This window comes from Talpa occidentalis, unplaced genomic scaffold (genome assembly GCF_014898055.3).
Source record: "Talpa occidentalis isolate TD23 unplaced genomic scaffold, MPIMG_talOcc4v2.1 talOcc4.9, whole genome shotgun sequence".
Classification (NCBI taxonomy): Eukaryota; Metazoa; Chordata; class Mammalia; order Eulipotyphla; family Talpidae; genus Talpa; species Talpa occidentalis.
In genome coordinates, this window is record NW_023605305.1 from 8,360,852 (window position 1) to 8,374,373 (window position 13,522).

At 61.1% G+C, this 13,522-nt stretch overlaps 1 protein-coding gene across 2 annotated transcripts; it reads left to right on the top strand.

Annotated features, from left to right (window-relative positions):
• Positions 1-1,848: 1,848 nt before the first annotated feature.
• LOC119235319 (chloride channel protein ClC-Ka) lies at positions 1,849-13,408 on the top strand. Of its 2 annotated transcripts, none has more exons than XM_037498578.1 (20): positions 1,849-1,871; positions 2,631-2,737; positions 3,588-3,716; positions 4,388-4,516; positions 5,417-5,556; positions 5,855-5,932; positions 6,018-6,096; positions 6,466-6,591; positions 6,838-6,922; positions 7,024-7,125; positions 7,705-7,789; positions 8,015-8,188; positions 8,598-8,667; positions 8,824-8,934; positions 9,186-9,399; positions 9,785-9,918; positions 11,717-11,805; positions 11,916-11,999; positions 12,629-12,715; positions 13,036-13,408. In XM_037498578.1, exons 2-20 carry the CDS (start codon positions 2,638-2,640, stop codon positions 13,081-13,083), a joined length of 2,064 nt encoding a protein of 687 aa, XP_037354475.1. In that variant the 5' UTR covers positions 1,849-1,871; positions 2,631-2,637; the 3' UTR covers positions 13,084-13,408. The 2 variants fall into 2 exon arrangements, with proteins under 2 accessions (XP_037354475.1, XP_037354473.1); XM_037498576.1 differs by lacking the exon at positions 1,849-1,871 and adding an exon at positions 1,994-2,040.
• Positions 13,409-13,522: the final 114 nt, after the last annotated feature.

The window sequence follows — 13,522 nt, forward strand, 5'->3', positions numbered from 1 at the left end:
GCCGAGGGGTTCCACTAGAGCTGCCAGGAGGTTACCAGCAATGAGGCGAGAGGGACAGAGTGGGGGTGGGGTGGGGGGCCCAGAGCCTGTCGCCCGCCAGGGAAACAGGAGCCAGTGGCTAAATGCAGACACTCTGTCATGGTGCAGAGGGCCTGAGTCACCGCTGCTGGATGTGAGACCTTGTCCCTCCTCCCTGCCTCTCTTCCTTTTCCCCTCCCCCCACCCCTGAGCCGTCACCCACACAAACACCGACGGCATCCACTGGCTCCACTGGCCAGGAGGGACCTCAAAAAGTCATCAAGACCATTCTCCTGTCTCTGGCATGCCTCGCCCTACAGATCACAGGGATAGAGGAGCTTCGGAGGTGACCCAGTGCCTTGCACCCCAAACTGCCAGCGCCTCCCACTCACACGGGAGAAATTCCAGCCAAAACAGACTCTTCCCTTTCCCTCCAAGGTTCTGATTGGGGGTCTCAGCAAGGGACTAAGAATCTGTTCTCATCTGCTCCCCACACAGCTCGCCTGGGAAACCCTCCTCGCTCAGGAGGGACTCAGTGAGCCCCTGGCACGTGCTGGTCACTGTCCTAGACTCTGGAGTCTCGTGATGAATGAGGCAGACACAGGCCCCTGCCCAGGGCTCTCAGGGTCCCCTTGCTGGGCAGAGGAGGAGCGGCCAGGCTCAGGGTGAAGGACCTGCTGGACTTTGAGCCTCGCTGTGCGGATGAGGGAGGAGGAGTTGGGGACTGGCATGTGGGGCCGAGGCTTTGGGAGGGACTGGACGTGGGCACCAAGACTCCCTTGCTGCCCTGTCCTGTGCCCGGTGCTCGCAGGCTGGGCGGAGGGTGTGGACCTGCGGTGCCAGCTGCGGGGTTGTGGCAGCAGCTGCCCCGGGCCAGAGACTGGCATTTGGGGTGTCAACAGGGCAGCCACTTATCTAGTTACTGTACACAGTCGATGGGGGGGCAGCCAGAGTGACGTGGGCTCAGTTAGAGCAGTGAGCACCCCCCAACACTTACACACACACACACACACACACACACACACCCTCTGCATCTAGGGGCAGAGGGTGGCTGGGAGTCCCCAGAGGGGGGTCTTTGGGAAGGGGAGGTGGGCAGTTGTCCCAAATCTTCCAAAAGTGACATCAGACACAAATCCTCTGCTTTGTGCTGAAATTCCTGCCCTAACTGGTTAAGTCGGAGAAGCAGGAAGTGTCCAGGTAGAGGGAAGGTCTCGGTTTGGGATCAGCTCCTGCTGGGTGACCTTAGCTGAGTGACTCCACCTCTCTGCTCCTCCACTTATCGTCTGAGAAAAGGTGATGCTGGCCCCGACTCACAGGGTGCTGGGCTCACGATGTAAAGCGCCAGCGCATGCACAGGTGGCAGGTAACATGTGCGTGCTCCCTCGCCATGTCCCCAGCGCCCACTCACCTGTACCCTCTGCTGGGGTGGGACAAAGTCTGTGGCATTTACCCGAAGGCCCCCCGCAGGACCACTGCGCTATGGGTGGTGGAGCTGGTGTGGCAATTTTCTGAAACTGGAGGGGCTGGACACTAGGCTGGAGCCAGGTTCCTCCCACGCCCCAGGGCCCCCCGCTTGGGGGGGCACCTCCTTTATGGTGGGGTGGGGAGGAGCCCCTTCCTCTGGCCCCCACTTGGTTGCTCTGGCCCGCAGGGCTCAGTCAGCCTGGGCAGTTTCAGTTGGTTTGTCAAGGACATTCTTAATGGCCATGGCAAGCCCCACAGGGCCGGGTGGGGGAGGGGAGCCTGCATGCTGATTGGTGGAGCACACACCTGTGCAGGTGCACCTGAGCTGTGGGCAAAGCAACCTCTGTTGCAGGAGGGCGGCTGGGGCCACAGCAGGCCGGACCACAGAGGTGAGCAGCTGCGGGTGCGGGGTGGGAGGGCGGGGCAGCTCCTGGATGGAAGCTGCCGGGAGGGGTGAACCGCAGGGGATGGGCCGGCCAGGCGCTTAGCACCTCCCTGCCACCCTCAGGGGCTCTCCTTGCCTGGGGTTTTTCCTGCTTCTGTGGCCTGCGCTGAGAGGTAGGGATCTCAGGGGTGGACAGGGGCGTCAGAACCATTCTCGGGGTCCCACAGTGAGGCACTTGAGGGGCTGCTCCCAGCAGCGGGCCAGCCAAGTGTCCAGGTAGCACCTCCCTGCCACCCTCAGGGGCTCTCCTTGCCTGGGGTTTTTCCTGTGGCCTGCGTTGAGAGGTAGGGATCTCAGGGGTGGACAGGGGCATCAGAACCACTCTCGGGGTCCCACAGTGAGGCACTTGAGGGGCTGCTCCCAGCAGCGGGCCAGCCAAGTGTCCAGGAAGGGGCAGGAGCAGGGGCCGCAGGAGGGGAGGGGGCCCCGCCATGACCTTGTCCCTGCTGCTGGACACGGCGGGCACAGCTTGGGAGCCGGGTGCCGACCCTGCACATGAACACACACACGCACACCCTCGCGGACACCCTCAGGAGGGCACGTCAGCCCCACAGCCCCTCCTGACGATCACAGGCATGCACGCGCACACACACACCACCACCTTCCCTTCCCACCCGGCAAGGAGCAGTTCTGGAAGGGCCGGTGGCTGGGTAGGCGTCTTAGAGCAGCTCACTGAGGTCTGTCTGTCTGTCTGCTCCATCAGGGACCCCATGGAGGAGCTGGTAGGGCTGCGTGAGGGCTCCTCAGGGAACCCCGTGACTCTCCAGGAGTTGTGGGGCCCGTGTCCCCGCCTCCGCCGTAGGATCCGAGGTGAGAGCTGGGTCCCCGCCCCCTCCCCATGGAAAAGCCCACAGGTCATCACCCCTGCCCAAGCCTCCCCCATCCCCACCTTGAAGTCCAAGAGCAGCCCTCCTCCAGGCATTTGCTTCTGAAGTCACTGCCTGGGGCCCTCGGGGTGGCAGGGAGAGAAGGGATCTGTCTGTCCATCTGTCTGCCCGCGGTCAGGCTGCTAGAGGTCTGCTCTGCCTGTTGAGAGCGCAGCCCATCCCCCGGCCACACTGGCCTGAGTCAGTGAGGACCTGCAGGGGACACAGACGGGCCGAGCAAATGTGGACTTGGCACCTCTCCTGGCGCTGGGCCGGGTAAGCTGCAGGGGGTGGACTGGCCAGGGACACTCAAGTGTCCACCTTGAGACCTGGACTGTCCCCTTACTTGTGGGTAGAAAAGGCAGGGACCTCAGAGGGTAAGAGCAGCCCAAAGGATCAGTTTCCCCGGCCTTTCTGGGGACCCAGGGGTGCTCTCTGGCCTGACACCAGTGGAGTCCTCAGGGCAGCTGCCAGGGCCTGGGAAAGCATAGGGGTATAGCTAGACCCCCTTGCTCTCAAAGTTATGCCCCCTGCTCCCACGTGGTCATTCTTCCATAAATACCCCAGCACGAGCCGGGGTGGGGAGAGGGGAGGGTCGCTGCCACCCGCACTTGCCCCCACCCTGCCCTGCCCCTCCGGTGAGGCCAAGCCCCCTCCGGGCTACCCTGGGCTCCAGCACCTATCCCAGCCCCACCTGGCCCCTGCCCTCCCTGCCCTGTGCCTGAGCAGCCTCCGGGGAAGGGGTTGTCCACGCCCCCACCCCTCATCTCCGGTGACCTCCTGCCCTGCCCCAGCTGGCCTGGAGTGGCTGAAGCAGAAGCTATTCCTTGTGGGCGAGGACTGGTACTTCCTGATGATCCTTGGGGTGCTCATGGCCCTGATCAGCTACACCATGAGCTTTGCTGTGGGACGTGTGGTTCGAGGTAACCGCCACGCCCCCCCACCTCCAGCATGCACACCTGCTCTGGGCCCAGGGCTTCCGAGCACACCCTTGGGGATGCCAGATGGGCAGCCAGGTGCAGCAGAGGTGGGGGAGGGTGCTGGGTCTGGTCCTGTCTCTGCTCCTGCTTTGCTGAGTGACCCTGGGCAGCTTCCTGCCTCTCTCTGAGCCTCAGTGTACTCACCTGCACGGAGTGCCCCCAAGTGCCCTTCTATGCCCACCTCTCCCTGCTGCTTCTGTTCCTTCTCCCTCCTTGCTCTCAGCTCAGTAACCGAGGGGAAACTCTCCACCCTGAGGTCTCCCTGGAAGAGGGGCCCCGGGGCAGGAAAGTCTGAGACCCTTCCTCCTCTGGGAGACCGACTCAGGTGCCATCTGAAGGCCTGTTATGAGCCAGATGTTATCTGAGCGACCCTGTGAGGGAGGCACCATCACTCACCCATTTTGGGGACACAGAGGCTCAGAGAGGTTGAGTCACTTGCCCAAGGTCACACAGTGAGGGGGTGGCAAAACCAGGGCCTTGTCCTGACTCTTCACGCATCTGCCACTCACTGGTGACCCTGGGCCTCCGCTGTCCCAGCCGCCACTTCCTGGTCACTGGGGGCACCCGAGGGCTGCTGCGCTGTGGGTGGGTGTCTGACTCTCCACTGTCCCTAGCACACAAGTGGCTGTACCGGGAGATTGGGGACAGTCACCTGCTCCGGTACCTCTCCTGGACTGTGTACCCCGTGGCCCTGGTCTCCTTCTCCTCCGGCTTCTCCCAGAGCATCACGCCCTTCTCTGGAGGTGAGCCCCGTCACCCCGCCATCTGCCCGTGCGCCACTGGCCAAAGCCTTCACATCCTTGGGTTTCTGATGGGGGGGCCGCAAACAGGAGCCCCACTTCACGCCGGAGAAGCCAAGCTGGGAGAGTCATGTCTCTGCCCCAAAGTCAAGCAAGGAGGCCCGACCTTGACTCCTGGGCCATTGTTGGCGATGCTCCTCTCCAAGTGCTCGCTGGCCGTGATGGGAGCACTGAGGGCAGGCTGGCCTGCAGAGCTGGCTCCCAGTGAGGGGCTCATGGAGGTGCACGTCTCCCCCAGGCCTCTCAGCTCTGCCCCCCAGCTCCCTGCAGGCAGAGGGGCACTCAGGAGTGTGTCTGGGGTAGTCTGCTTCTATCCCGGCTTCCCCCTCCTGCCCTGGGGGGGCTCAGCTGGAAGAACATGGACACACATGGAGCAGCAGGGGTGGGGAGGGTGTTGGGTCTGGTCCTGGCTCTGCTCCTGCTTTGCTGTGTGACCCTGGGCAGCTTCCTGGCTCTCTCTGAGCCTCAGTGTACTCACCTGCATGGAGTGCCCCCAAGTGCTCTTCTATGCCCACCTCTCCCTGGCACCCCTGTTCCTTCTCCCTCCTTGCTCTCGGCACAATAACTCTGAGAGGGGACTCAGCTCTGGCCTTCAGCTTCCTCATCTGCAGACGGAGATAGGGCTTCAGAGAGCTGGGAGGGGGTTAGGCTAGGTTCCTGCCACCTGTGACTACGCAGGCATTTGTTTTCACAAACCTTTTCTCTGCCCACCTGCGTCTATGCAGGTGTCTCTTCTTTCCCTTTTTGCTAATAAATCTGTCCTTTAAAAGTGTAAAAAAAAAAAAAGTGGCGTTGAACCCAGAGATTGTCCCTCCTTACGCCCCCTGCCTGCCCCCTGCCAAGGTTCTGGAATCCCCGAGCTGAAGACCATCTTGTCGGGTGTGGTCCTGGAGGACTACCTGGATATCAAGAACTTTGGGGCCAAGGTGGTGGGCCTCACCTGCACCCTGGCCTGCGGCAGCACCATCTTCCTGGGCAAAGTGGTACGACCCGCCGCTCGGCCTTTTCTCATCACCCCGCCAAAGCTGGGTCAGAGGGGATTCAGGCCAGTCTGTTTTGGGGGGCCTCAGTCTTGGGAAGAGGCAGGTGAGGTCTCCAGACTGTAACCAGAGGCCTGGGAGAGTGGAAGAAGGGGGGCCCTGCCATACTGTCCCTGGATGAGGTTCCCTTTGTCCCCCCATGCCCAGAGAGGGGCTGTGGGGAAGAACAAGGGCCCTAATCTTCCCCCAGCCCTTGAGGCCTGCGCCCTCTGCCCACACCTCCCCACACCTCCCCTGGCAGGGCCCCTTCGTGCACCTCTCGGTGATGATCGCTGCCTACCTGGGCCGCCTGCGCATCAAGACCATCGGGGAGACCGAGGTGAGGGCTCAGGGAGGGGTTCCCTTAGGGAAATGAGAGATGGGGGTCTGCAGGGCTGACCCTGAGCTCGGACCGGATCCCCCAGAACAGGAGCAAGCAGAACGAGATGCTGGTGGCCGGGGCGGCGGTGGGCGTGGCCACAGTCTTTGCTGCGCCCTTCAGCGGTGAGCCCCCCCAGCCCACACACCCCCACCCCCCACCCCGGGCTGCCCAGCGCCCCTGGAGGGTCCCCGCCACCCAGGGCCAGGAGAAGGCTTGCTGGCTGATTCTGGTCTTGGTCCTCGCTGCCGCCTCGCAGAGAGCGCACCCCTGGACGTGGGCGGGCTTTCAGGGTGACATTAGACAGACTCGGGGGTGCAATCCAGCTGCCCCTGCGTGACCCTGGGCGAGGGGTCATCCCTCCGAGCCCGACTTGCTCCTCTGTAACACGGGGGTCATCAGTCCCCACCCCAGTGGGCTGTGGCGGAGGGGTGCGGGCCCCGGGAGGGTGGAGGTGCGGGTGTGGGTCTCCCTAAGCTCAGCGTCGCCCCCAGGCGTCCTGTTCAGCATCGAGGTCATGTCTTCCCATTTCTCCGTCTGGGACTACTGGAGAGGCTTCTTCGCCGCCACCTGCGGGGCCTTCATGTTCCGCCTGCTGGCGGTCTTCAACAGCGAGCAGGGTGACCCCCCACGAGCTTGCCCCCCGCCCCTCTTGTTCTTCCTTCCCCCCCTTCTTCGCAGATGGAAGGGATGAGCTTATGGGCATGAAGGTTTGGGGCCCTGAGGACAGAAGGGGGCCAAGCTGGGCAGGGAGGCAGGGGCCAGGAGGACCGCCTTGAGCACTAGCAGGGGTGGGGGCAGACCTGGTGTCACCTGCACCCCTGCCTGCTGCTTCTCAGGCTCTCACCCCACCCCTACTTCCCCAGAGACCATCACCTCCCTCTTCAAGACCAGCTTCCGGGTGGATGTCCCCTTCGACCTGCCCGAGATCTTCTTTTTCGTGGCCCTGGGGTGAGTGGGTGCCTGTACCCCTTGAGAGCCTTGCCCAGGCCTGAATTGCCGCGGCAGTAGTGGGGAGGGGCCCTGGATTCACCTCCCTGCCCACCCCCCAGGGCCATCTGCGGGGTCCTGAGCTGTGCCTACCTCTTCTGTCAGCGAAACTTCCTTGTGTTCGTCAAGACCAATCGGCTCACCTCCAAGCTGCTGGCCACCAGGTGGGCACCGGCCTGGGTGTGGGGGCTCTCAGGGAGCCCCCCAGGACTCAGCCTCCTGGGTGTACAACTCCCTATATGCAGAAAGCCCCACCCATGATAACCCCCACTGAGGTCTCCAAAGGTCCCTCGTGCACACCCCTATTCCCTCCCTCACTGACACCCCCTGTCCAGGTTCCCACTGTCACTGCCCGCCTTCCTGGGCTTCCCAGGCTCCGTGTAACCCTGTCTTTGAGTCCATGTCCTCACTGACTTCCCTGAGCCCCCACTCGCCCCAAGCCCCTTCACAAGCCTCTCTCCTCCCCACGCCTTCTCTGCTTCCCCTCCCCCACCGCTGTCCCCTGAGTTTGGCTTTCCCTGGCCAGCGTGGATGGTGGGGGGCCCCTCCCTTGCCAGCCTCTGTCCCAAGAGCTTGTGGGGCTGACCCCATGGGGTTTTCTCCCTCGAGGGGCCTGGCTCTCCTCCCTCCTCCCACTCAGCCTCAGTGTCAGCTTCCAGAGGGCAGGCCCTGTTGGGGTGTCCCCCTCCGTGGGGTGGGAGGAAGGGAAGGAAGCCCTGGCTGGAACCCCCCCCTTCCCGCAGCAAACCCCTGTACTCCGCCCTGGCTGCCGTGATCCTGGCCTCCATCACCTACCCCCCGGGCGTGGGCCGCTTCATGGCCTCTCGGGTAAGGGGTGCTGAGCTGGGGGGGTGAGTGGGGAGCCCCATTGGTTGTCCACTTTGTGCCACCTCATTCACCCCCACAGCACCTCTGAGGGGTGTTGTTTTTACAGAAACTGCAGCCGGGGAGGTGCAGAGCCCTTCCCGAGGCCCCCCTCCAGGGCTGGTGGCGGGGGGTACGGGGAGGGCTGCCTGGCCCCTCATGCACCACCCTGGCCCTGCACCCCCGCAGCTGTCCATGAAGGAGCATCTGGACACCCTGTTTGACAACAACTCGTGGGCGCTGATGACCCGGAACGCCTCACCCCCCTGGCCGGCCGAGCCTGACCCCCAGAACCTGTGGTTCGAGTGGTACCACCCGCGGTTCACCATCTTTGGGACCCTCGCCTTCTTCCTGGTTATGAAGGTGCGTATGGGGGTGTGCACAGAGCCCAGACCAACCGGGGGTGGGGGTGATGCGGGTGCCGCCCCACCTCCTGGAGCCTCCACCCGGACTCCTGGATCTGACCCCGCCCGTCCTGGTCCTGGGCAAATGGCTTCCCTCGCTGGCTCCTGCTGTCATCTTTAAAGCGGGGTGGTGATGGTGCCTGCCTCAAAGGGTTGATGGAGCAAGGCAGGAGCGCCCTGGCCTGTGCCAGGCATCCCCGCACTGGGTCAGGGTTGGCTCCTTCCCCTTCAGCTCCCCCCTCCCCCACCGCCTCCAGGCGCCAGCACCTGGCATCTCTTCCCCTCGGAGCTCACCTGTCCCTGGCCCATCCTCCCTTGCACACTCTCGCTGCCTGTTGCTGCTAACCTCAGGGTTCCTGCCCCCCTAGTTCTGGATGCTGATTCTGGCCACCACCATCCCCATGCCTGCTGGGTACTTCATGCCCATATTCATCTTTGGTGAGTCTGGGACCTTGAGGGGCTGAGAGGCTCGGGGCAGTGGGGTGGAGTCGGCCTCCTCCCCCTCCTGAGTTACCCACATACGTCTCCTGAGATGCGGGGCTGTGGGGGCCGGGTCAGCCTAGCACCCCCTCCTCACCCGAAGTCTGTGACTAGGAGCTGCCACCGGGCGCCTCCTGGGGGAGGCCCTTGCCTTAGCTTTCCCTGAGGGCATCGTGGCCGATGGGGTCACCAACCCCATCATGCCTGGGGGGTACGCTCTGGCAGGTAAGTGGTCGGTCCCGTGGAGACGGCAGACATCATGGGGCTGGGCTTGACCTGGAGAATCAGCCAGAGGCTTTGAAGGGCATGGGGTGGTCACTGAGCTCCCCCCACTGGGGTCCCTCCCAGCCTTGAGCCCCAGTGCCCTTGGGGCACTTCCAACAGTGGCCGGCAGGTGGCCCTGGACGTTCCCACCCTGCCGTACCCTGTGCCTTGGCCCTGGCCTGAGTCGCCCTGTCCGGCTCTGCCCCGTGCAGGGGCCGCGGCCTTCTCAGGGGCCGTGACCCACACCATCTCCACGGCGCTGCTGGCCTTCGAGCTGACCGGCCAGATTGTGCACGCTCTGCCGGTGCTGATGGCGGTGCTGGCGGCCAACGCCATCGCCCAGAGCTGCCAGCCTTCCTTCTATGACGGCACCATCATCGTCAAGAAGCTGCCGTACCTGCCTTGGGTCCGGGGCCGAAGCATCAAGTGAGTGGTGCCGCTGGCCCGAACCTCAGTTTCGCCACCTGTAAAATGGGGGTGGTTACTCCAGTGGCCTGCAAACTTCCAGACTTTATTTATTTATTTTTTTTTGCCACAAATTTTTTTTTTTTTTCAAATGAAGCTCTCCGGGGAAGGCTTCTGGCTAAAACAGAGCAAAGTGGAGCTGGTCTGAGGGAGAAAGCGGGTTAGGGGCTGGGATCCAGGGCCGGGCCACAGGGGGCTGGTCTCCAGGGTTATCCTGCCTTTGGGGTTCTAGGAGCTGTTCATTCTAGGAATGTCTCAATCTGTGCCCCCCCCCAAGTGGTCCCCTGTCCTGGGGCCTGGGTACCCCCCAACTCTAGCTCCTGACAGGGCATCCCTCTGCCCCCAGCTCTCAGAGCGTGCTTGTGGAGCACTTCATGACTGTCACCATCACCACGCTGGCCAAGGACACGCCCCTGGAGGAGGTGGTCAAGGTCGTGACCTCCACAGACACAGCGGAGTACCCCGTGGTGGAGAGCACAGGTGTCCAGCAGGAAAGAGGGGATAGCATGAACGGGAGGGGACACAGCCTCTGCTTTCCTCTTAGAGCCTGGAGGGTCAGGCCCAGGAAGGGGTAAGCAGGACAGTGGGCCTGTCTGGCTGCTTGATCTGAATCCAGGCTCTGCCCCTGTGTGACCTTGGGCAAATCACTTCACCACCCCGAGCTCCAGTCTTCCCACTGGTGAATGGAGAAAGCAAGCTCCCTAGCTTCGGAGAACTGACATGTTCATATGAGAGAGGAGAGGATGCTTATAAGACACCCCTGGAATTCCAGCACCCAGGCCTGGTGTGCTTGTGGAGTGAGGATAGGATGATGGGGTCAAAACTAGAGTGTCCCAGAAGGCCAAGTCTCCTTCCTGATGCCATGAGAAAAACATCTTTTAAAAAAAATGAATGTACAATATGAATGAGAAAGATAAACTGGGGGGGCAGCTGGGAGCCATGGCCCCTTGAGGTCACTCTAGATTGTATGTCCCCCTCTGCAAATGAGACAAGGTATATACACTTGACAAATACAGCACATCTGGATTTGGGTTCCCCTGTTCTTTAGGCAGGAATCTGGTGCAGTGAACAACCTACGCAACCGTACAGGTCACCCACATACCCACATACCCAGAGTCATAAAGCCATTTATGAGCAGCAGAGCCCGGGTAGACCGCTTAAGCTCTACGACCTGTGGTTTCCTCACCTGGAAAACGGGAGTCAGCATAGTATTGATTGTAATATCGATTGATTGAGAGGGTCTCATCCCACACGCCAGGCTCTTCTCCCCACGCAAATTGGGTCACCTTTAACTTTTTCCCACGGAACACGCCCCAGTACAAGATTTGAAAATATTTGCATATGCATGAGCCCATGAAAGGCTTAACACCTGGGAACAAAGACTGAATTGACCTCAAAGACCAACTCTCTCTTCCCTTAGAGTAACAGTGAGCAGAGTTCCCAAACATGGGTCCCCCTCTGCTCACCAGAGAAATAGCTTTCATTGTTTGATTATCTTTGTCTAGTTGTAAAGCTTTTATTTTACTGGACAAGAAGCATAAGACAGCAGGCTATCTGTTCTCTGGAAATGGAATCCCTGGGGCCTCCCTGGTGGCACAGTGGGTTGAGCGCAGTGCTGTGAAGCTGTCTGCAGCCTCTGCAGTGCGGGTTTGATCCCTGGCCGGCCAGGGAGCTACCCACATGGCGTGGCAGACCTCTCCTGACTCGCCCACTGCTCCGCTCAGTAGCGTATTTTGGTCCTTCTGCCTGTTCTGTTCCCCGCTGTCTCTGGTGAATCCTCTCACCCTCCTGCGCCTCTGGCCTGTACCCCAGCTCTTGCATAAAAATAAATAAATCTTTAAAAAAAAAAAAGAAATGGAATCCCTGCAAATTTTAGGATACACTGAGTGAGGCTTGTCAAGCCCCCAGCCCAGTAAGACTTCAGAACATGGGGTGATCCACTGCCCCTTCACGCAGGTGTCCCAAACCTGCTCTGGACTTGAGGCTCTGCTGCATGGAGAAGCTCAGGGAGGGCAGGTTCCCTGCAGGCATCCTGACACCCTTACTCATAGCACTCAGCTGCCATCCTTCCGCATCAGAAGCTGAGTTACCTCAGGCCAGACAATTAACCTCTCTGTGCCTATTTCCTCTTTTGTAAAAATGGTTGATGAGAACAGTTCCTGCCCAGAGGCTGCTGAAGGTTCCTGAGAGGACAGTTCTTGCACATAGTAGGTGCTCAGTAAATAGAAATTCCTTCTTTATAATGCAGCCCTCTCGCTCTCCCTTTCCATCTGTCCAGAGTCTCAGATCCTGGTGGGTGTCGTGAGCAGGGCCCAGCTGGTGCAGGCTCTCCAGGCTGAACCACCCTCCTGGGCTCCAGGACGTCAGGTGGGAACTTGTGTAAGGGTTTGGGAGGCGGAGGGGGTCAGTAGGGTTGTGAAGGCGGGAGTTGTTTGGCAGGGGAGACTGGCCTGCACTCATACTCCTCCCATTCCCAGCGGTGTCTCCAGGACCTCTTGGCTGGCGGCTGCATGACAAAGCCAGTGACCCTGCAGCTGTCCCCGGAGACCTCCCTGCACCAGGTAATAGAATTTGGGCATGTGGGAAGACGACCCTGGGGTAGCAGGGGAGAACCCAGCCTCTCCACATGCTCTCTTCCTCGCTGCTCCTCCTGGACCTGCCTCCTCATCTGCGGAATGGGCAGAGCAGCCTCGCTCCCAGGCTGTTGGGATGGTGCAGAAACTTGAGGAGTGGGAAGTCTTGGGAGGCAGAAGCCTCTGCGTGGAGCGAGACTCTAGGTCTGTCTTTGCAAGAAGGCACACACGGGTTTCAATTTCACATTCACCACAATCTCCCTGTGAGATCTTGGGCAAATTACTTAATTACTTTGAATGCTGATCAACTTCCCTTGCAAGTGCAGAGCCTGGCACAGGGAGTCTAGGCAGGCGCAGAAGTGGGTTGGAGACTTGGCAGGTGCTGCCTGCTAAGAGCCTTTTCGCCAGCTCGAAGGGCCTTTGTGTGGACTCTGGCGACCCCTGGTGGTCACACCAGACACTGCGGGTTCAGGTCTTGTCTTCCTCCCGTCACACCGCACACCTGGCCAGGTTCACCTCTGCTCTGTCCAAAGCCCCCAGGCTAGGAAGAAATTGAAGCTGGAGGACAGGGGGAGCTCCACCTGCCCCCCAGAACTTCCTAGCTGCCCTTCCTCCAGGCACACAATCTCTTCGAGCTGTTGAACCTTCAGTCTGTCTTCGTCACGTCTCGGGGCCGAGCTGTGGGCTTCGTGTCTTGGGTGGAGGTACCTGGGTCCCCAGGGTGGAGCCACGCTTGAGCAAGCTGGGGAGGTGGGGGGCCACCAATACCCTCCCATCCAAATCTGGGGGGGGGGCGGGCTTATGAGATTCTGATGAGCCCCACTTTCTAACCAGTGGTTAATGGATCCAACTACCTGGTTTTGTGGCCAGTGGCCAACCCTGCCAACCCCCTGTGCTATGGGGAAGCGCTGGCTCTCACATTCACCCCAGCACCAACCCTTAGGGGAGTCAAACAAAACTGGAACCCCTCCTCTCAGCCTTCCCTACATCTTTCCTCTCCCAAAACCCTCCTTCTCTGTTCTAGTTGAAGAAAGCCATTTCCAACCTGACAAACCCACCGGCCCCAAAGTGAAAGTGGGTGCATCCTGCCTCTGTCCCCCAGCACAACACACCCCTTCCCTCCGGCTCCTCCACTTCTTGGCGAGGCGGGCAGCTCTGACCCAGCACTGTAGAGCGCCTTGCCGCCCCTGTCCCCTCCTCGCTGGCACACGTGCCACAGCCTCGGAAGACACATCCTACCTGGGCAGAACTCAGTGGACAACAGCGGCGCTCAGGAGAGTTCATCAAATTCGCAACTGAAGAGACGGGTATGCCGGCAGCGGGGCGGCCGCGACACCCACCGGAGGCGGTCAGACTCCCAGCCAGAGGCTGCTGGGAAAAATAAAGCTGGTCTCCAGTCCCAGGAGCCTGGGTTGGTTCCTCGTCCGTGCGCCGCCCGGTGGTCACAGGAGCATTGCAGGCCTGGGTCCCTGGGCTCCTGCTCCCCTTGGCAGGCGTTCCTGGCATGGAGG